This window comes from Rhinoraja longicauda, chromosome 18 (assembly GCF_053455715.1).
Source record: "Rhinoraja longicauda isolate Sanriku21f chromosome 18, sRhiLon1.1, whole genome shotgun sequence".
NCBI classification, from domain to species: domain Eukaryota; kingdom Metazoa; phylum Chordata; class Chondrichthyes; order Rajiformes; family Arhynchobatidae; genus Rhinoraja; species Rhinoraja longicauda.
Genome location: NC_135970.1, coordinates 28,099,887 through 28,122,144, shown reverse-complemented (window position 1 = coordinate 28,122,144; position 22,258 = coordinate 28,099,887). Strand labels below are relative to the sequence as shown.

Sequence of the window (22,258 nt, the reverse complement as noted above, 5' to 3'; positions counted from 1 at the left end):
TCATGACTCCCAGGCTTCATCACAAAGACCTGGGGTAAGCTTTGGGTCAGGACCCTTCTTCAGACCTGAATGACAAATAACTCCTCCCTCTGAACTCGAAACGTCACCTATGAATGTTCTCCGGAGATGCTGCCTAATCCACTGAGTTACCCCAGCACTTTGTGTAATTTTTGTAAACCACCAGGTTAATTTAGAGATACAACACGGAAAAAGGCCCTTCAGCCCACCGAGTCCACGTCGACCATTGATCATCCGTTCACACTAGTTTTCCCACTACACACTAGGGGCAATTTACAGAAGCCAATTAACGTACGAACCCGCACATCCTTGGGATATGGGAGGAAACCGGAGCAGCAGGAGAAAACCTACGCGGTCACAGGGAGAACGTGAAAACTCCACAGAGCCCGAGGTCAGAATCGAACCCCGGTTTTGGGCGCTGTGAGACTGCAGCTCTACCAATGCGCCGCTGTTCCCCATTTCACAATTTTATCGCCAAGATTGCGTAACATAAATGGTAATCTTATTAATGTCGTGAAGAGACGGGTAATAAATAGTATTATCTTCTAATATAATTGCTCAACTCTCAAAATAAGTGTTTTTCACAAAACAGGTTTTGGAGAATAATTTTAATTGCAAAAACTTGGATAGAACTAAGCCTAATACCACACACTCACGCGTCGTCAATTCGCTGCTTTGAACAACGTTCTAGTGCAAATACGTTTTATTTTAATTAAAGACAATTTCTTTCAATAAGCTTAGCAATCACATTGTAATTATAAACTGGGTTAGGACTTTATAAATTAGAAGAACAAATAAAATAATATATTTTGAAAAGCAACGAATCGGTAATAGAAAAGCATTTTGCAACTTTTTTGATACTTTCAAGCCCATCGCGTTTCCGGAACAATTAAGCATCTTTGCACAAGTGCTGTAAAATTCTGAGCAAACTATCATTTCGCACTTGACTCATGGGTTTAATATACATTTCCTTGATTCATTCGGGTTCAATTTACGGCACCCTTTTAAAACATGTCTCTCTACACATACCTATATCCATTCTTTTGGAAGATAACATGGAGCCAATTCCCTGACATTTTGTATTGACGGCCATGTGTGGATCAGTTGTTCTTTAATAACCCGATTCCCAAATAAACCTAAGACTTTTTTTCACGCCAGACGTTCATTCGTAATCGACCTGACATCAACATTTTAGATGTCCAATTGAGTAAGAAAAATATACCTCAAAATCTCAATAATGTATTGAAGTGACGGGCCCCGTTATTGATAATTCAGCATCATTAATTTTAATGCGTAATTATCCCCTCAATGATACACCAACGAATGAGAGAATTATATTCTTTATTATAGACTTTTTTTAACTTAACGCGTTCCACTTTCTTCACATATTGATGGCATGTTGATCGCCGGATAGACTGTGAGGCATTGATGACTTCTGATAAGGGCAAGTGTTTCGCGTTACTTTGTTAGCTCTTGGAGTCCAATGAATAATATAGCAGATCAATAAAAGAAGAAATAAACGCCTCATTTTATTTCTGCAGATTTGTTGTATAAAGTGCTATTTGGTATTCCCATTTAACTTTAAAGTAATTAAACGTAAAATGCAATGCCTTCTGTTTCTCAGATGAGGTATATTAGTGTCCACGTTTGTCCATTCAGCGGGAAGGTGAGATCGGAGCAAGGCGCGAAGCAACTCGAATACTAGCGAAATAAATGGGCAACAAAAAAAAGACGGTGGAAGGAGAAATGAGCGTTTCCCGTTGTGGCAGTAAGGTAGCATGTTTTATTTTAAATAGGCGAGAAACTGGTAAATATTATTGTTAAGGACGATTGAGCTGCGTTTTTACGCTTCGGGTAGGAATTAACAATTGGGGAGGTAAATTGCATGCGGGCTTTCATTGTGCGAGACTTGTGCACAAGGATAGGGACATCTAGCCTATATTGTACTCACCGTGTTTAGATTGATAAAAGGTGATCGAATTTAGATTTGAGAGGGATTTACAAAGTGAACATTGGGATGCAGAAACAAAGAACCGCAGATGCCGGTTAATACACAAAATGACGCAGAATGCTGGAGTAACTCAGCGGGTCAGACAGCATCTCTGGAGAACGTGGATCGCTGGCGTTTAGGTCTCGACCCTTCTTCAGACAATCAAAGTCTGAAGAAAAAAGTCTCGACCCTAAACGTCATCTATCCATGTTCTCCAGAGATGCTCTAACACTTCGAGTCCTTTCGGGTGAGTAGCTTTAGTCTAAGACGTGGGAATCTGTTCCGCGGATAAAGAATGGAATGAGAAGCTTCAGGTTTTTTTAAAATTCTGAAATCGTGAAGTGGAATTAGAGAGTTAGAGTGTTCAAGATTAAGATTCGCGGAAGTTTGAACACTAAAATAATCAAGGACGACAACAGACACAAAACGCTGCAGTAACTCGGCGGGTTGGGCATAGTCCCTGGAGAAAAGGAATAGGTGACGTTTCGGGTCGAGAAGGTACAAAGAATAAATTAATGAAAAGGACAAATCAAAGCCAGCAAACAGTGATCAAGGAAAGGTGGGGCCCACAATGGTCCATTGTTGGCTTGGAGAAGGTGATAACGAGTGAATGTGATAACAAGCAGTGAAACTAACCAGGACGACAGTGAAACTAGTAGGGCAATCGGTTGAGGAGGTCACGGATCGGTTATTAAAGTGGCGGAGCAGAATCGCGGTGGTAAGACCTGGCTTAAATTCTCACTTGCATTTATACCACTTACGTGAGAGAGATCCGGAATATTGAGGTCACTCTTGGAAATAAGGCCCGCGTTATCGCAGAGTGTAGGTTGGGAACAAAGGCAAAAGTGATCTTGAAAATGAATTCAAAAATCAAAATGCTGAAGGAATTCCGAAGGTCAGGCAACATCTTTGGTGGGAAGGGGACAGACTGCAGTCAGAAGAAGAGTCCCGACCCGAAACGTCGTCTGTCTGATCTATTGAATTCTGTAGCACTTTGTATTTTTGTGCACAAGATACCAGCATCTGCAGTTCCATGTGTCGAAAATGAACTCATAGAGTCATATAATCATACAGCACGGAAACAGACCCTTCGGCCCATCTCTATCATGCCGACAAAAATGCCCCATCTAAGACGGGGTCCTATTTCCCCGCGTTTTGCCCATATCCCTCTAAACCTGCCTGTCCAAATGTGTTTAAGTGCTGTTATTGTACCGCCTCAACTACCTTCCCTGGCAGCGTGTTTCATATACCCACCATCCTCCAAGTGAAAATGTTGCCCCTCGTGTTTTTTTTAACATTTTAACAATCCCTTCTCATTTTAAACCTATGCCCCAAAGTTATTGATTCCCCTAGGCAGGGATAAAGATTGCCTGCATCCCCCCTATCTATTCCCCATCATGATCTTAGTCAGTCTCCGACCTCCAAGGAATAAACTTGTCAATTTTGATTTATTTTAAGAATTTGCGCTGGCCAAATATTGTATTTGTTGCCTTAGTGGTGTGTCATTGTCGGTGAATTCCTATTTAAAGACCTAAATTCTGTAAAGGGATCTTTCACTGTCAGTTAGAGCAAGAAACTACCCCCCTTACCCCCAAGCTCGCATTGCCTGCCAACGTTTGCAATGCACCCCGAGCTTCAGGGCGGGGGTAGGATGAGCGTCACCGTGCTCCTTCCACTTGCCCGGCTGAGTTGGCCCGGGGTTACCTCGGCTGCGAGTTCCCGCTAACCCTGCTGCAAACCGGGCGCTTCTCCGGGGCAGCGACGCCGTCTGATTCCACCCCACCTGTTGCCCGGGGAAGGGCATCTCCGGCCGCCTCCCTCTCCACTTGTTGGCCGTGCCGCCCCAGCACGGTCTGCAGCTCCTTGATGTAGCTGATGGCGGCTCTCAGCGTCTCCACCTTGCTGAGTCGCTTCTCCGACAGCTCCTGCGGCAGGTGCTGCCTGAGCCGGGCGTAGCCCTCGTTCACGCACTTCACCCTCTGCCTCTCCCTTTCGTTGCGCTTGCGGATGAAGGCGGGCTCGTAGGAGTAGTCGTAGACGGCGCTGAACGGGCTTTGGAAGGGGATCTGCGGGAAGTAGTGCCAGCCCGAGAAAGCGTCGTTGGCGAATCCGTCGGGATAGGCGTCGGCGAAGGACAGCATGGAGATCTCATCTGGATGTCGGAGCCGTGGGGGTTCTGCGCTCGTCTGTAAAGCAGACAACTCGGCTGGGAGAGATGGAGCCACTTGCAAGCAGGGCGCCTCGGCGAAAGTGATCCTCTCCAGCAGCCCGTCGTAGCTTTCAGGCTCCACCTGGTACACGTAGCCCGGGGATGTCAGAGCCATGGGGCTTCCGATCATATCTGTACTAAACACGCAACAAATATTTTTAACTGACATTATTTTTTTTCCTTTAAAGCAAGGGACACAATTTTAAAATAGCTTCGGAATCAGATTAGTGTATAGATCCAACAGATCACCCCACGAGCCACAAACACTTTTTATCAACAAGTTAGCAATGAATAAAGTCATCGAATTGACGATTAGGCTCCAGAACAAATTATTTTAATGCGAAACGTAAACAAATCTAGAGCTAAGTTTGTTTTTTTAAGCACAAATCAAACTTTTAATTGTATAGGTGTAATTTAAAATAAAATCTTAACTTTTCGACTCACAGATACTCACGCAAAACTCCCATAGCTAAGGTGGTGTACAGAACATTGCATGAAATGGGAATCCTATTTATTATTTGATCAATTATCCAAGCACACGTTGTTCTCGGTATCTATATATATATATTTTAAAACGCAACTAAAGTTCACTGGCAACGAGATAAGCAATGGCAAAGCTTTTCAATTCTTACCGGGAACCTATGGAAAATATCGAATCACTGTTCACAAAAGACAAAATAAAGTTAGACTGATAGGAGAGTCCATAAACAACCGGTTTATGAGCTCTGCCAGAATAGCCTGGGGCTGGTTCGATCTGCAATATTGTGGTTTAGTTTTTACTGGAGTTACGTGTAGGTATCATTTTACATTACAGTCAACTGGAGGACCCAAGTAATTCCGTACCCAGTTCATGTCTTATTTTCTCAAGAAACAGATGCAGATTTTTAGAATGTTCACTCTTCTGGCGTGACATTCACAGCGTTATGTACCCGTAGCCGATAAAAATCAGAATTAAAACATTCTCGCCGTAAATAACCAGCCAAATGCCAATTTTTTTTTAAAAACTTGGATCCCAACAATTGGTACTCTGACGGATCTCTGATGGAGGAACTGATCTCTCATTCGGACGGGGATCCCGAGTTGGTGATTTCATCTGGCAGTGTCAAAGCCTATTTACTCTGAATGATTTCAGCGCAAGGACACCCACTCTAAGAAGCATAACCACAATCTTTCCGTTTTGATACGCAGATGTGTTGCGCACTTGCCAAAAATTAAAAGCAACTGGTATATTGATAAGGAAACAAGAGACTGCAGATGCTGGATTACAAAAAAAAGCACAAAGTGCAGGAGTAACTCAGCAGGTCAGACAGGTGACATTTCGGGTTGGAACTAAAGAAGGGTTAAATACTTCAAAAATACTTTATTTGCTCTTAAGTACATTACAAATCTAGGGATCATTAAAAAGCAAAAGATAAACGAAAACCTTACTTTATGTTCTAATGCTTGAGCAACTTACTGGAGAATAACCATAACACTGCCAATTATCAACTGGTAAGGTGGCTTCCTGAGACCCTACTATAACCACACATGTCTTTTTTTATTTCTTGGCAACTGTTGTCATTAGTTTCATTGGACACCATTCTGGTTGTCTTGGGTGTTCATTATAAGGCAAAGCTCTATGCGCCATGGCTGGGAGAAGGGCCCTGTTAGAGTTGACTTGCCCTCCTCTTTGCAAGCCAATTAGCATTGCCAACGGGTTGTGCGTTTTCCAACAGGTGTTGAAGTCAATAGGCCTGGAACAAGCTCTGGGATGTGCTGTACACCCTGTCATCATCTGACCATGGGAGCATTAAAATGTTGGCATCACTTGTCCCATGGCTGTTAAGTTGATCACCTCTTTCTCTATTACATTATCTCCACGAACTTGGCCAGACAAAACGTCAGCATCAATAGAAGCATTGCATCAGGTACATCAAGGACCCCACAAAGGTTGCTCTCCTTAGGCACACTTCACAGACCACTGTCAACAGCCACCAGGATCTACAGCACGTGGACTGCGCACAGGTTTATCATAATTGAAACCTGTGAAGGGACTCATAGTTTCTCTAATAAGAAGTAGTAGGACTGATTTAATGAGAAAGACCAGAACAACATTATTCAAATATGTAGTGTACTTGGACTGGAAGTTTTCTCTGTTTTGTGCATCCATTGAGTGGCCCAGCAACACAATGGTACAAGGGGTAACCTTGTTGCCTCACACCTGTGGGGTTGCCTCTCTGAAACCATCCCGCATCTAGAAGATGTGATGCTATGTTCATTGGATACTGTAAATTTCCACTTCGTGTAGGCAAAAGAATAAAAACAATGAAAGGAGAGTTGATGGACATGTGAGAGAGAGAAAGAGATGTAGAGCCTCAACACAATCACGAGCGAGGGATGTGCTGACCATATTGCTCTGTTGGGAGGCAGCACAGGCTGTTGGGCTGCTCAGTCTCATTATAAGATCTGAAGTAACTACAAAGGCTCTCCCTGGTGTTTTTCACAGGGATAGCCATTCACCCTAGAAGTGGCCAAGCAGTTGTTCCCAGAATTGTGGTGTAGATTTCATCCATTTGGAGCCGCTATGGATATGATTGTCACTGCTCTACAATGCCAAAAAGCAGCACCAGCCAACATACCTGACCCCTTTCAACCCCTTCAATCAGGTGGAACTGTGCAACATCCTCCTTAAATTCGGATGCACAGAGATATCCATCTCCATTTTAGTATTTGCTCCTAAATGGTATGACAACCATAATCCAAACCAATGGGATTAGAACAGAGCCAATCAGTGGAAAACCAGTGTCCAACAGGGTCGTGTGGTTTCAAGAGAGTTGCAAGAAATTACAGATGCTAGAATCTTGGGGAAAACACAGTGCTGGAGAAACTCCGTAGGTCAGTCAGCATCTGTTTCAAGGAACTATGTACCTGCACTCCTAAATTCCTCTGCCACAACACTCCCCAGAGCCCTGCCATTGACTGTGAAGGTCATGCCCTGGTTAGACTTCCCAAAGTGCAAAATCTCACTTTTATCTGTATTCAACTGCATTCAGCTGCATTAACCATTCCTCTGCTTACTTGCGCAGCTGATCAAGATACTGCTGCTTAGCTTCTTCACTATCTACAATACAACCACTTTAGTGTCATGTGCAAACATATTATTCTTGCCTTATACATTCTCATCCAAATCGTTGATACAGAAGACAAACAGCAATGGGCCCAGCAGCGATCTCTGAGGCACACCACTAGTTACAGGTCTCCACTCCAAAAAACCTTCACAATTACTGCTTCTGTGAAGCCAATTTTCTATCCAGTCAGCGAGCTCTCTCTGGATCCCAAATCACAAAGTGCTAGAGTAACTCAGCGGGTCAGGCAGCAACTCTGGAGAACGTGCGTATGCGATAGGAAAAAAACTGCAGATGCTGGTTAAAATCGAAGGTAGACACAAAATGCTGGAGTAACTCAGCGGATCGGGCAGCATCTCGGGAGAGAAGGAATGGGTGACGTTGCAGGTCGAGACCCTTCTTCAGTCTGAACATCTCAACCAGAACCGTTACCCATTCCTTCTTTCCCGAGATGCTGCCTGACCCCCTGAGTTACTCCAGCAGTTTGTGTCTATCATGCATATGTGATATTTTGGGCTGGGACTCTTCTTCAGACTGATTGTGAAGGGGGGAAGCTGGAAGAGAGTTAGGGGCAGAAAAAGCCTGGCAAGTGATATGTGAATACAGGTGAGAGGAGGATGGAGTGGGGGGAGAAGGGGTGGCAGGGTGAGGGGGCAGGGGTTTGACGGGCAGATATTTGGATAAAGGCCACTGACAAAAAGTGTCAGAGAAGAATAGGTGTGAAAATTGTGAAGCCGGTGGAAAGGGAGGGACGAAATAGAAAAATAGTCAACAAATTCTGGGGTTTTTTGCATCAAATTTCCAGTAATGGCATTTGTTTTTAATTCCATTTACTTCCGATTTTCATTAAACATCTTTGCTGAGTTTTATGGTCATCTGCACCTCTGACTGCTGCAGATGTTTGATATTATGTAGCATTTTGGAATATTTCACAGCACTAAAGGTGGTTTGTAAGAGGCAAATTGCTGCTGATTTCTTCAATGTATTTCTTGTAAGTTTTTGAGCCTATCATGTGATTGAATAAACAACCCCAGAGAAGTGTAAAGCAATGATAGAAATATTTTGTTAAGTAGTACAGATATAAAATTTATTAAAGAAAAAAAGTATACAAAGTTTCATTGTACATCTTAAAACAAGGTGCTAAAGATTACAAATACAAATCTATATCTTACTAATTTTCTGTGTTTGATGGGTGGGAGTATTCAGCTGATAGGGGAGAGATTATGCAAAGTCAAATTAACCTCCTTGAATGCATATTTGGCAGGTAGTTGGATGTGCCTCAATATGAGGATCAGCTCTATTTAACCAAGAAACAAAGTATATTTATTTAATTTAGACAAGATTATTTTTGTTATAGTGTGATAATGCATACAATTAAAATGGATAAAGGTGAAAACCTGAATATACATCATGCATTGACATTGTGGAGATCATGATTTGTGAACTTTTAAGGCTGCTAAAGTCTTCTTTGAAAGTTAAAATTATCGATTGTTTTGCCACTGGGATAAAAATCCGAAAACTACTTGGTAACTCCATTGTCTAACCATGGCAGTTGAATAAATCCTGAAGAGTCATCAAGTAGCTCATCCAAAAAGTTTATTTGTTACACTCGCTGTTGGAAGATAACATTTTTGAATTATTTGCAACAATAAGATAGGGTAACAGGAATATTAATGACCATACCATTTAAATGTATTTCAAAATGCAATCCTTGTGCAAAAAATGATCAAACTGTTTTTCTTCACATTATCTAATTACATTGCTCACAGCAAGTGAATTGGTCATTTGGACAAGTGCATGGATGGAAAGGTTTAGAAGGATGTGGGCCAAATGCCCTCAAGTGGGACTAGTGTAGATGGGGCATCTTGGTTGGCTTCAGCAAGTTGGGCCTAAGGGCCTGTTTCTATGTCATATAACTCTAATTAGGCGTAAGGATTTTTAGATTTAATCATGACTTGCAACAAAAACACATTAAGTTCCCAGACAATGTACATTTGCAGAATTTGGAGAAAAGGATGAGAGAGAAATACCGCTTTATTTAAGATTCTAATTCCATATAATTACAGAATTTTTATTTTTTTAAATTCCTATGCAGACCCAGATAATTAATTGTGCAGCCAGTGGTCAGAATAATAGCCATTGAATGAATAATGCAAAACAAAAATTAAAGAGATGAGTCTTATAAATGTCCTTGTGGCATGATATATTTTGAATTCAAATTTAAACATACTTGTAATCAATGTCATTTCAGACTACAATATAAGAGTTTTCCAGTGTAAAAAATAATCAAGTACAGTATTAAAATCTTGTTTAAAGTTTGTGTGGCCGACATTGACCAGTAAAAATGCAACTGGCAATGTGTTGGTATATCAAATAGATTTCAAAGATGGTACATTTGTATTAGTAGGAACCTGTTGTCCAGTTTACCCCATTCGGCAGGTTAGATTTAGGTGAGTCATTGCACACATGCAGTCATGAAAGAGTGGCCTTACTTAGGTATGGGAGTGGTGAAATACCCATTTTCAATCATTCTTAGAGCCGGTTACAAAACATTTTGGATAGAAAACCTACAGCAGATAGGATCAGTAGATTTTGCAGACTGACAGAAAAATCACAACATATGGAATAAAAATGTAAATTATCACGTTAATATTTAATTATACAGGTCTGGCCCCCTCTCCTTGGACATCAGAGTATAGATGCAGAGAAGAAAAATGTTTTGTCCCATCACTGGATTGAATTGAATTAACTAATATTTGAGCGACTAGGCTTGTATACACTGGAATTTAGAAGGATGAGAGGAGATCTTATCGAAACGTATAAGATTATTAAGGGGTTTGACACGTTAGAGGCAGGAAACATGTTCCCAATGTTGGGGGAGTCCAGAACAAGGGGCCACAGTTTAAGAATAAGGGGTTGGCCATTTAGAACCGAGATGAGGAAAAACTTTTTCAGTCAGAGAGTTGTGAATCTGTGGAATTCTCTGCCTCAGAAGGCAGTGGAGGCCAATTCTCTGAATGCATTCAAGAGAGATCTAGATAGAGCTCTTAAGGATAGCGGAGTCAGGGGGTATGGGGAGAAGGCAGGAACGGGGTACTGATTGAGAATGATCAGCCATGATCACATTGAATGGCCGTGCTGGCTCGAAGGGCCGAATGGCCTCCTCCTGCACCTATTGTCTATTGTCTATTGATGCAAGGCAGAAGTGACAGAGAAAGACAATGCAATCTGGTCTCATCAGTTGAAGGAAAGAAAAATGTCAGACTGGCTAATTTATCTGCTCCTAAACTGTTGCTCAATACTTCATGTGCTTAAATAGGCGCAAACAACATTGATCTTGGCTCTGTTTTCCACAATAGCACAGTTCTCAATATGATGTCTTACCTAACATTTTAGTAATGTAGCTGGAAGAGTGTTAGAGACACCAACAAAATCTTGCACCAGAATGAATGTCTATGGTCAAAATGGTGAAAGGGAGAAAAGTGGGAATGCAACATATAGTTTAGAGATACCGCGTGGAAACAGGCTCTTTGGCCCACCAGGTCCGCGCCGGCCACCGATCCCCGCACATTAACACTATCCTACACCCACCAAGGACAATTTTTACATTTACCAAGCCAATTAACCTACAAACCTGTACGTCTTTGGAGTGTGGGAGGAAACTGTAGATCTCGGAGAAAACCCACGCAGGTCACGGGGAGAACGTACAAACTCCGTGCAGGCAGCAGTAGTCGGGATCAAACCCGGGTCTCCGGCGCTGCATTCGCTATAAGACAGCAACTCTACCGCTGCACCACCGTGACCTAACTCTCTGTGATCTACCTCTCCTGAAAACTCATCTATTGATATAGAATGAAGAACACGCACTTCTATGCAATACTGGTGTAAACAAATAGCTTTAAAAGTGTATCATAGGCCAATGCCATTTTACAAAAAGAAATATATTACTTCTGCAATGCTTGGGTCTGCAACAATAAATAAGACTAACTATTTTTAATTTTGTAATCACTGGATGTTGATGATCTTTTTCTACACCTTATCAGATCGGTTGTAAACAACAACTGCTTAGCCAGAACACGTACTAGCATAATACTTGATCAGTCGCCTTCATAATTATGTTTATAGTTGTCATCCTTAAGCTTTATTAATTCATTAAAAATTCAGTTTAAAAACAAAAATGAAAATTCGGTGTTGGGTGTCAACAAAAGTCTTCAGCACTTCTCTCAAACCGACAGTGCTTAAACTTTTCCAAAGAATTAGTTCCATTAACTGTCATCTGTGATCATATTAAGATTGTTATTTTCATAGTATATCGATATCCCATGTAACTGAAGATTCTGTAACTGCACCAGATAATTAAAGCATCCAGGAAAATATATTAATTTATAGTATTTTATATTTAGGATTTAATTAGTATTAATCATATTACCCTGTGCAACATGCTCCGTAACAATATCATAATTTATTGATGGGCAGAGGTTGCGGTAAACTATACTAAAGTAAAGAAAAATTTCAATTACAAGATAATATCAAACACTAGTACGATTATTACACTCAGGTGTCAAAGAATTGACATCAAGGTGTCAAAGCTAAAGAAATTCTACCACCAGGTAAGATCTTGGAGAAATCAGCCAGATTGTTTCTGTAGATCCACTGAGATTTCCAGCACATTCTTTAAAATTCATTGTTTTTAGCTGAGGACAACATGACGATCAAAGACTGATTTCCTTTGTTCTTGAACTTGTCTTTTCCAGCGCTGCTGTGCATATTCAACTTTATTCAACATATTAGAACGTGAACGAGAATGGGACAGCACATCGTGGGCATTGGCAAATGGCTGTGTGTCCTAAAAGGAAGCAAATGTACTTTAGACAAAATAGAAGTAGATATACAAAATGATCAATAAAAGTAGAAACCTTGGACTAACAGATACCTTAGAGTCATACACCATGGAAACAGTCCCTTCAGGCCAATTTCCCATTGTCGACTAAGATGCCCCATCTGCACTAGTTCTACTTGCCTGAGTTTGGCCGATATCCCTCTAAACCTTTACTATCCATGTACCTGTCCAAATGTCTTTTAAATTTTGTTATAGTATCTGCCTCAACAATCTCCTCTGGCAGCTCGTTCCATAAACCCACCACACTCTGGTGAAAAAATTAGTCACCCCCCCCCCCCCCCCCAGTTTCCTATTAAATATTGTCCCTCTCACCTTCAACCCATGCCCTCTGGTACTTGATTCCCCTATTCTGGGTTAAAGACTCTGTGCATCTACCCTATTTATTCCCATCTTGATCTTATACATTTCTAAAAGATCATCGCTCATCCTCCTGCCTTCCAAGGAATAAAGTCCTAGCGTGCTCCACCGCTCCCAATAGCTAAGGCCATCATGTCCTTGCAACAATCTCATAAATCTTCTCTGCACTCTTTCCTGCAACAACATCTTTCCTATAGCAGGTTTATGCAATTCATGATGCTGAATCGATTCGAGACGTTTATTAGGTTTTGCCAACGTTTCTGGGAAAGGTTATTGCTAACCATATGATAATTATTCTACCTACTGCAAACGTTGTTTGTAAATAATCTCGGACTTCCCATTTCCCATTACTGGACTGTCTATAGATGATCCTTTAGTGATATTGATCTATTTTTAATATAAATTAAAAATGGAAGTGCTGGAACAATTCAGCAGTTCAAGCATCACAGGTGGAGAAAGAAACAGATAATGTTTCAGGTCATGGAATCAGAGCACGGAAACAGATGCTTCAGCTAACTTGTCCATGTTGACCAAGATGCTCCATCTAAGCTAGTCCCTTATCCCTCTGAACCTTTCCTATCCATGTACCTTTCCAGACATGTTTTAATGTTGTTATTGTACTGCCTCAACTACTTCCTCTGGCAGCTTTGTTCCTTGTACCCATCACCCTCCGAGTGAAAAAGATGTCCCTCATGTTTTTACCAAATCTTTCCCCTCTCAGCTAAAACCTATGGTCTCCAGTTCTTGATTCCCCTGCTCTAGGAAAAGACTGTATTCTGTATGTTCACCCTATCCATTTTCCTCACTATTTTATACTCCTCGAGTCCTGGCAACTTCTCTGCACCCTTTTCAGCTTAATCGCATCTTCCCAATAGTTGGGTGACCAAAACTGCAGTTGCACAAAACCAACGTAACATAATGTCCCAACTTCTACACTCAATTCCAGACTGATGACAGCCATTATGCCAAAAGCTTTCTTGACCACCCTATCTTCCTGTAATGCCTTTTTCAGGGAGCCATGTACTTCTTCTTCTAGATCCCTCTGCTCTATAACATTCCTATGGGCCCTACCATTCACTATGCAGGTCCTGCCCTGGTTTGACTTCCCAAAATGAAACACCTCACATTTATCTGAATTGAACTCCATTCCTCAGCCCACTTCCCCAGCTGATCACGATCCCGCTGAAATTCTTGATAACCCCCATCACTACAATATCACCCGTTTTAGTGTCATCAGCAATCTTACTAATTATGCCTCCAAATTCTGAACCAAATTGTTGATATAGATGACAAACACCAATGACCTATTGTTATTTTTGTCTCTTATCTTTGTGCATGTTCATTAATTACATTTCAATTTTACTGACTTCTGCCCAGAATTTATTAATTGTAGCAAGTACATCTAATCCATCTCTCCTTTTATCTCATTAACTTTTTTAAATCGATACTTCAAACCTAGCTGTTTTTAGTTCATTCTTCAATTTCTGGTGTTTTTCAAAAACGTACACTGTTATGGCCACTTTTAGAATTAAATATCGGAGTGAATTATGTTTAATGGAAAGAAACACTTCTGAACACTAAGTGATGGAGTTGGTAGCACCTCAAAATCTAAACTTCCCAGTTTAAGACAATAATTAGTACAATTTGTATCATCAAAATGAATCAACATACATGACCATAACATCAATAACCCCCCCAAAGAGTCAGAAAATGTAAGAATTGAAATCATTAAGAGATTAGTGCGAACTGCAGTTGGATGTAGGCCTGTGTACAGGCCCTAATACAGACCCGTGATCATCTGCTATCTTGACCATAAATATTATTTGGACAGTATGTTTAAGAGATCTCAACTAATAGTGATTTTTTCAAGTTGGCTAATCACCATTAGATACATTCACGTCTTGACTCAAATGGAATTAAAAACCAAATGATTCAAATGAAGGGTTTAATTTAGTTTAGGTTATTGTCACATGTACCGAGGTACAGTGAAAAGCTTTTGTTGTGTGCTAGCCAGTCCGCGGAAAGACAATACATGATTGTAGCATTGCATTGAAGCCAGTCTTCTGGAGATTAGAATGAACAGATATGTTCTTCACATGGTTTGACATATTGTTTCATTAAAATGGTTAATTTATTATTTTGTAGTTATAGAAAGCCTTTGTTAATCACTATGTATTATTACACTTCACAGTGTCCTGCATGTATAGATAATCTATACATTGGACCATAATCACTGTGATGAATTTGTTGATTTATTGCTTTTGTTATACGTTGGATATGTAATTGCCATTGACAGTAACATAATGAAATTTAAAAAGCTTGAATTACAGTTATAATTCCTGATGCTATCTATTGAATCAAAGTCAAATCTTTACTTCACAATCAGCTCCTTTTTATTTTCATATGATGATTTTCAAACCATCATATGAAAATAAAAACACAATCCTAATTATTATTTAATTGCTACAGCTGCAGATACATGATTAAACCTTTGAATATTGGATATCAGTTGTTTAATTTATTAATCCAGCTATCAACAGCTACAAACACCTGACTAAAGAGTCTTTCCAATAAGACACAGAATGTGCATACTTGGTATACATGAGCAGATAACTATTCGTGTATCATGGTGGAATCGGAGACCACAAACAGACCCATGTTAAGTTGATACTAAGCAGAATAGGTGAAGTGCACAATGTTAAATAATAAACAGAGTTGCTGGACGATAGTGAATTGGAAAAAAGCGACCCCTAAACATTCTGTTGAAAATGCAAAACAGTACTGAAGAATACAGCTGTATTTTTAACCGACAAATGCTCTAATTACTCACATTAATCTTCATTCTTAGGAGAACACCTGCAAGTCTGCATTGGTTTTCTCAGTAAATAAAATGTAAACTAGATAAACTCAACAAACACAAATAAAAGTGAAGAACTTTCTTCAGAATGTCAGGTTCCAGTATCTCCAAAGTTCTGTTAGCCTGCAGTTCTGGGGCAAGGGCCTCTTGCACCTGAGCCAAGATGCTTAGAAATGGCTTGGGGCGGCAGAGGTTCTGTTGGACGGTTGAGTTTCCACAGCAAAACTGTCAAGATGCGGTGAAATTTGCTTTTACAATTCAAATGCTTGTTGGCACTTCATAATAACATTGAGGCAACACGTTCTACCTGTTCTGCTTGTGAATTTACGTTTTGCAAATGTCAGTAACTACTTCAGTGACAAGTAAATTCATCCAACGGCACAATCCTCTGAAACAGAAACTGCCCATGCTTACATTTAAAGCATGATTATCTGTCCATTTCTCAAAACTTCACTAAGATTTAAAATTGCATAGGAACCTTATTTGTTCCGTGATGTACTTTATAAATAATCAGATACCAAATAAGCCAAGTTTAATAGGTTAAAATTCTAATCATGCCTCTGAAAGAATTCAACAATGTCAAACAATTTTGCAATTAAGAATTGTTCTTTTTTAAATATAGCAAGGTAAACTCCTTGGGTTTTCAAAGCATATTCTAAATAGAGCCTGGGGCAATACTTTAGAAATATAATACCAGAAAGACATCTGTCAACAAAGATGACCACAAATATTTAAAGCAGAGGCACCCAGTGCTAGTTCAAAATCCATCATTTGTACAACTGTCCTGATGGCACACTTATTATAATCCCACAAATAAAAATGGCATTCAAAGGCTTCATTAATCAGTGGGAATTGGACAGTAAGTGGTTGAGTCATAAGGATCAAGAAATCCTCAGATTCAAATTGTGGCCTAACTCTGGCAAGGGCAGCAGTAAGGTAGTAAGGTAGTATATCTGGCCTCAGAAGTTTAGAAGTTATGGGCTAAATGACCACAATGAACTAATCAAGGTTCCTGTCTTAAACGCTATCCAATGCTCTTATGTTTAATGAATTGAGCTCATCCTTTGAGTAATCTGATTATAGAGAAAGATCTCAACAATGCCATTTAATGTCATTTAACACTTTCTTTTTGATAATTTTCACTGAGGTAATACAATTAATATCTCAATTTAAAAAATAGCAAGTCATAAAACCCACTACCATACAAAAGAAACAGTAAATCCTTGAAACTATCAATGTCAGTAAATCTGTGAACAGAACAGAACAGATAATGGAATATTTTGTCGAGTGTCTTGTCACCTACTCTCAAATTTGCATTTATCTTCTGCGCATCAGAAATTGCAAGTGCAAAGTCTCTTGGACTCAACTGGCATAGTCCTTGTGCAATGTCATTGGGTCATATAGGCAAGCTGGAGCAAGTGCCATTTGCAAAATTTCTGAAAAGAAACCTCTGTAAAACAGCAAAACCACTTCCCAAGTTTGTCATTTGTCAAAGCTATCGGGTTCTTTCAAGTTCTTTATATATCAGCCATTCCCAAAAAAAGTTAAAAATATGAAAAAATATCTATTTTTAATATTTTATTAAAAATATTAGAGGTGCCAGAGGCGGCACAGTGGCGCAGCGGTAGAGTTGCTGCCTTACAGCGAATGCAGCGCCGGAGACTCAGGTTCAATCCTGACTATACGGGTGCTGTCTGTACGGAGTTTGTAAGTTCTCCCCGTTTGTGCGTTCTCCACCTGCGTGGGTTTTCTCAGAGATCTTCGGTTTCCTCCCACACTCCAAAGACGTACAGGTATGTAGGTTAATTGACTGGGTAAAATGTAAAAATTGTCCCTAGTGTGTGTAGGATAGTGTTAGTGTGTGGGGATCGCTGGGCAGCGCGGACTCGGTGGGCCGAAGGGCCTGTTTCCGCGCTGTATCTCTAAATCTAAAATCTTAATATTAAAGGAAAAAAAGTCCAAAAAACACGATTAAATAATGGTTAACCTTCTTCTTACCTTTTCCTCATGGCCTTAAAACCTTCACTTAAATGATGGGACTCATGGTTCCTGTGCTAGGTCTAACCAGTATAAAAGCTGGAGAATTCAGCAAGTTTGTCCTCTGTCCCAGATCCCATCTGGTTTGAGCAGTCCAGCATATTGGTAGATACACCAATAAGAATATCTCAGCAAATGTGCAGGTTCCACATTGATTTGGATGAAAATGAAGGCGATTCCATTAGTAAGCTTGCAAATTACATGAAAACTGGTGGAGTTGTGGATAGCATGGAGGTTTGTCAAATGATACAACAGGATTCAGATTAGTTGGAGAGTCAAAATGGCAGATGGAGTTTAATCCAGACAAGCGCGAGGTGTATTTTGGGAGGCCAAATGCAAGAGCAAACAGTAAATGGCAGACCTATTGATATATAGAGGGTCCCTGGTTGCAAGTGCCAAGACACAAATGGATAGAATGATTTTTTTAAAAGGTGTACGGCATGCTTGGCTTTATCGGTTGGGACAGAGTATAGAAGTTGGAATTTGTGGCAGATGCATAAAATTTTGGTCAGGCCATATTTGGAGTATTGTGTGTAGTTCAGATTGCCACAAAATAGGAAGGATAGGCTTTGGAGAGGTTGGACAAATTTAAGACTTATTTTTCTGGAGCATCAGAAGATGAGGGGTGATCTGCTAGAAGTATATACAATTATGAGTGGCATGGGTAGAGTAGGTAATAAGAGTCTTTTTCCCAGGGTGAAAATGACGAATATTAGAGGTTTAATGTGTGAGATTTTTTTTAGGATAATTATAAAACCTCCTCTGGACCTTCTCAAGCACCAGCACACATCCTTCCTCAGATATGGTGCCCAATATTGCACATAATACTCCAAATGCAGTCTGTCCAGCACCTTATAAAGCCTCAGCATTACATCCCTGTTTTTGTATTCTAGTCCTCTCGAAATAAATGCTAGCATTGTGTTTGCCTTCCTTACAATCAATTCAACTGCAAATTAACTTTTTGGGAATCCTGCACCAGCACTCACAAGTCCCTTTGCATCTCCGATATCCGAGTTTTCTCCCCACTTAGAAAATAGTCTACGTCTTTATTCCTACTAGCAAAATGCTTGACTCCACACTTTGCTAGGCTGTATTTCATCTGCCACTTCTCTGCCCAATTTATCAAAGTCCTTCTGCAGAGTCCCTGCTTTCTTTACACTACCTGCCCTTCCACCTATCTTTGTATCATCTGCAAATTTGGCCAAAGCCTTCAATCCCCTCATCCAAATCATTAATAAACAACTGAAGAGTAACGGCCCCAGCACCGACCCCTGCGGAACTCCCCTTGTCACTGGCAGCTAACCAGAAAAGGCCGCCTTTATTGCCACTCTTTACCTTCTGCCATCCAGCCGACCTGCTATCCATGCTAGTATCTTCCCTTTGATACCATGGGCTATCATCTTCTTTAGCAGCCTTATGCGCAGCACCTTATCAAAGGCTTACTGAAAATCTAGGGAAACAACATCCAGACTCTCTTTGTCTGTCCTGTTATTTACTTCCTCAAAGAATTCCAACAGAAATGTTATTTGAGTTCTTCCTTGATTTTCTGTTTTTGTCTCAGACCTCCAGGAACCGTGAGACTATGCTTTGTACTGCTTTCTCTATAATTTCATTTTATACGCGGAAATTTGCTTGATGTTTGCCAAATTTCATAGTTTGGAATAGGAAAGGGCTGTATCTTTAAACAACATTTCATTATCATCACAATGAAAATAATTATGGTTGAACTGTCCAAGCTGTAATTTCAAAGCAAATCTGAATAATTCACCAAGATTTCAGATGCCAAAAAACCCAATCAATATTCAGACCCTTAAATATAATGAAATATTCTACATGTCATCTGGGTGATGTCCAAAATTACTAGTGGTCATTCTGCATCATGAGGCTAACAGCTTTCATTTAGCATCCAACATTTCTCATCAGCAATACATTATGGCCGGTCATACATCTCTATAGCTATTTTGGTGATGTTAGTATGGCCATCTTGGATTGTCTACTGCAGCTTCACGTCAGTACAGCATTTGTAGCATGGTATCATTTGGAAATGTTATGTTATGAAAACATTGCTTTGCAGCAGATGTCTTATAGTATACACACAGGTGGATAGAGTGGTGGTCAGTAACCAAAGATGATACCCCTGCAGAGTACAAAACAAATGTAAAGTACGATACTCAGAGAAAATAGAACATATTTACACATTAAAAGCAATAAATAGCATAAATATTTTCAGCAATTTATTGCATTGTAACCCTGTGCACCTGTTTATTGGAGTTGCAATGTTATACCTGGATGATAGACGTGTCCTTGTTTAGCTTGAACAGATGCAATTAATTTTCTCTTTTTATTTATTGCAGTCTCCTAAAGAGCATGAATCGTATTAAAATTGAGAGGCAAGAGAGTAGATTATGGGAGCCTTGATGAAGATCTTTGTGTTTTCTCTAGCTACAGACAAGGACCAGTAGGACTGGAGAGCAACTAATCTTGTTCCTTTATTTAAAAAGGGAAGTCGAGAGAATCCAAGAATTTATAGGACGGTGAGCGTCACGTCAATGGTAGGGAAGCTATTGAAGAGGATTCTTCGGGATAGGATTGACTCGCATTTGGAAAATAATTAATTAATTAGGAACACTTAACATGGCTTTGTCCAGGGCAACTTAATAGAGTTCTTTGTGGTGGTGACAAAGGTGATCGATGAGGGTTAGGCTGTAGATATAATTTATAGGGAGTTTAGTAAAGTGTTTGATGAAGGCCCCATGGTAGGCTGATCCAGAGACCTGTGTTCGATTGTGGCCTTGGGTGCTGTCTGTATAGAGTCTGCTCATTCTTCCTGTGACCATGTGGGTTTCCTCTGGATGTGCAGGTTTCTTCCAACATCCCTAAGATGTGCGGATTTTGTAAGGTTAATTGACCTCTGTAAATTACCCCGAGTGTGTGGGGAGTAGATGCTAAAGTGGGATGACATAGAACTAGGGTGATAGATGGTTAGTGTGGACTCGCTGGGCTGATAGGCCTGCTTCCACACTGTATCTATAAATAAAATAAAATAAATAAATTAGAGGGAATTGCTTTAAAGTAAGGGAGGCAAAGTTCAATGGACATATACAGGGCAAGTTATTTTTTAACTGGTGAGCCTGGAACATAATGTTGGGGTGATGATGGAGGCGGACACAACAGTGGCATTTAGGAGACTCTAGGATAGGCATATGTATATGCAGGGAATGGAGAGGTATGGATTATGTGCAGAGAGATAAGAGTTGCTCTTGGCATTATGTGCGGCACAGAGTGGGCCAAAGTGCCTGTTCCTGTGCTGCACTGTTCTCGGTAGTCCTATACCTTAAATGATCAATGTTGCCAAGAAACATCAGCATGGCAGGGGGGATTAAATCACCTGGAAGTTGATTACTAGAGTCAATAAAAACCTGGAAGTCTATCTGTGGTGCAATATGCGTAGCCCTGGATGAGACCGGGTAACTAATCAGAATCGGGTTGCTTTGGCTTTGTACTGCACCACAAAGACTTTGGCTTCCAAGTAATTAGGAGTCATAATTAAACCAACACATTTTACTTCCATTTTATTTAGTCACATATTTACACTGCTTTTTATTAATGTCTATATTAAATTACAATTATTATATTGCCAATTAAAAAAAAAAGAATTTGCTTTCATCTCTTCCCAATTAATTATAACCTTTCATTATTCCAAATTTGGAAGAATGCAAAATCATGCTAACCATTTGGGAGAAACAACTGACCAAGTCCTAGCCAACAATAAATATCCATTAAACTTAATTAATTAACAAAAAAATAATTTGGTTGGATTAGGTTGGGCATAATTGTAATCAAGATAGACATCAATAAAGCCAAGCTGGTTGCTGTGTTAAAAAAAACCTGTGGAAAAGTATGATGGTGTGAGTGAGCTTGTCATAGAATTACAGTCATATACAGCGTGGAAACAGGCCCTTCGGCCCAACTGCCTACACCGACCAACATGTCCATTCTACACTAGTCCCAACTGTCTGCTTTTAGCCTATACCCCTCTGAACCTGTCCTATCCACGTACCTGTCTACTTGTCACAGCCTTTGCTGATCAAAAATAAATGCTCATGGGATACAAATTAAGAGAAAATTGGGTTCATAAATGATTCATTTGTAGGAAACAAAGGGTAGATGTGTAATGATAGATGTGTACTTTTGTGACTGGAAGGCTGTTACAAGACTGACTACATAGAGCTTAATACTTAAGCCCATGGTCAAGTAATAGATATTAATAATTTAGACCTGGAACTAAAGAGGCATTGCAGGAGTCTTTCTGTGAAGTGGAGGAGAGCTTTGGACTGCAGGATAATAACTTATTCATCTGGTCAGTTTAGTACAAAAATGGCAAATTAAATTTAAACTGGAGAAATGTAACAAATATATTCAGGGAGGTTACAAAGGCAAGGGAACATACAATAAACAGTAACACTGTTATTGATGTTCGGGTATCCAGGAACCTTGAAGTTCACATATGCAGATCAAGGGAGACAAGGGAGAGTCCTACCGACTGCGAAGGGCAGTGAAGGATGCAAAAAGGAGGTACCGGGACAAGATGGAGTCACAGATGGAGCAGCAGGACACCAGGCGCCTTTGGCAGGGGCTACGGACTATAACTAGCTACAGGTCCAGCACCCCCTCAACCGGAAGTGCCGGCTCCTCCTTAGCTGATGACCTGAACTCTTTTTATGCACGGTTTGAGACGGGTAACACCACCAGCTCGCCGTCTAAAAACAGCACCGAAGGGGCGCTG

At 40.3% G+C, this 22,258-nt stretch overlaps 1 protein-coding gene across 1 annotated transcript in view; it reads right to left on the bottom strand.

Annotated features, from left to right (window-relative positions):
* Positions 1 to 8,387: 8,387 nt before the first annotated feature.
* The window catches only part of tmem9b (TMEM9 domain family, member B), a 33,036-nt gene continuing 19,165 nt past the window's right edge, over positions 8,388 to 22,258 (bottom strand). Inside the window, exon 5 of the mRNA XM_078415394.1 lies at positions 8,388 to 12,167. Within this exon, the coding sequence (XP_078271520.1) occupies positions 12,012 to 12,167 (156 nt within the window). The 3' untranslated portion in view covers positions 8,388 to 12,011. The remainder of the gene's footprint in view (positions 12,168 to 22,258) is intronic.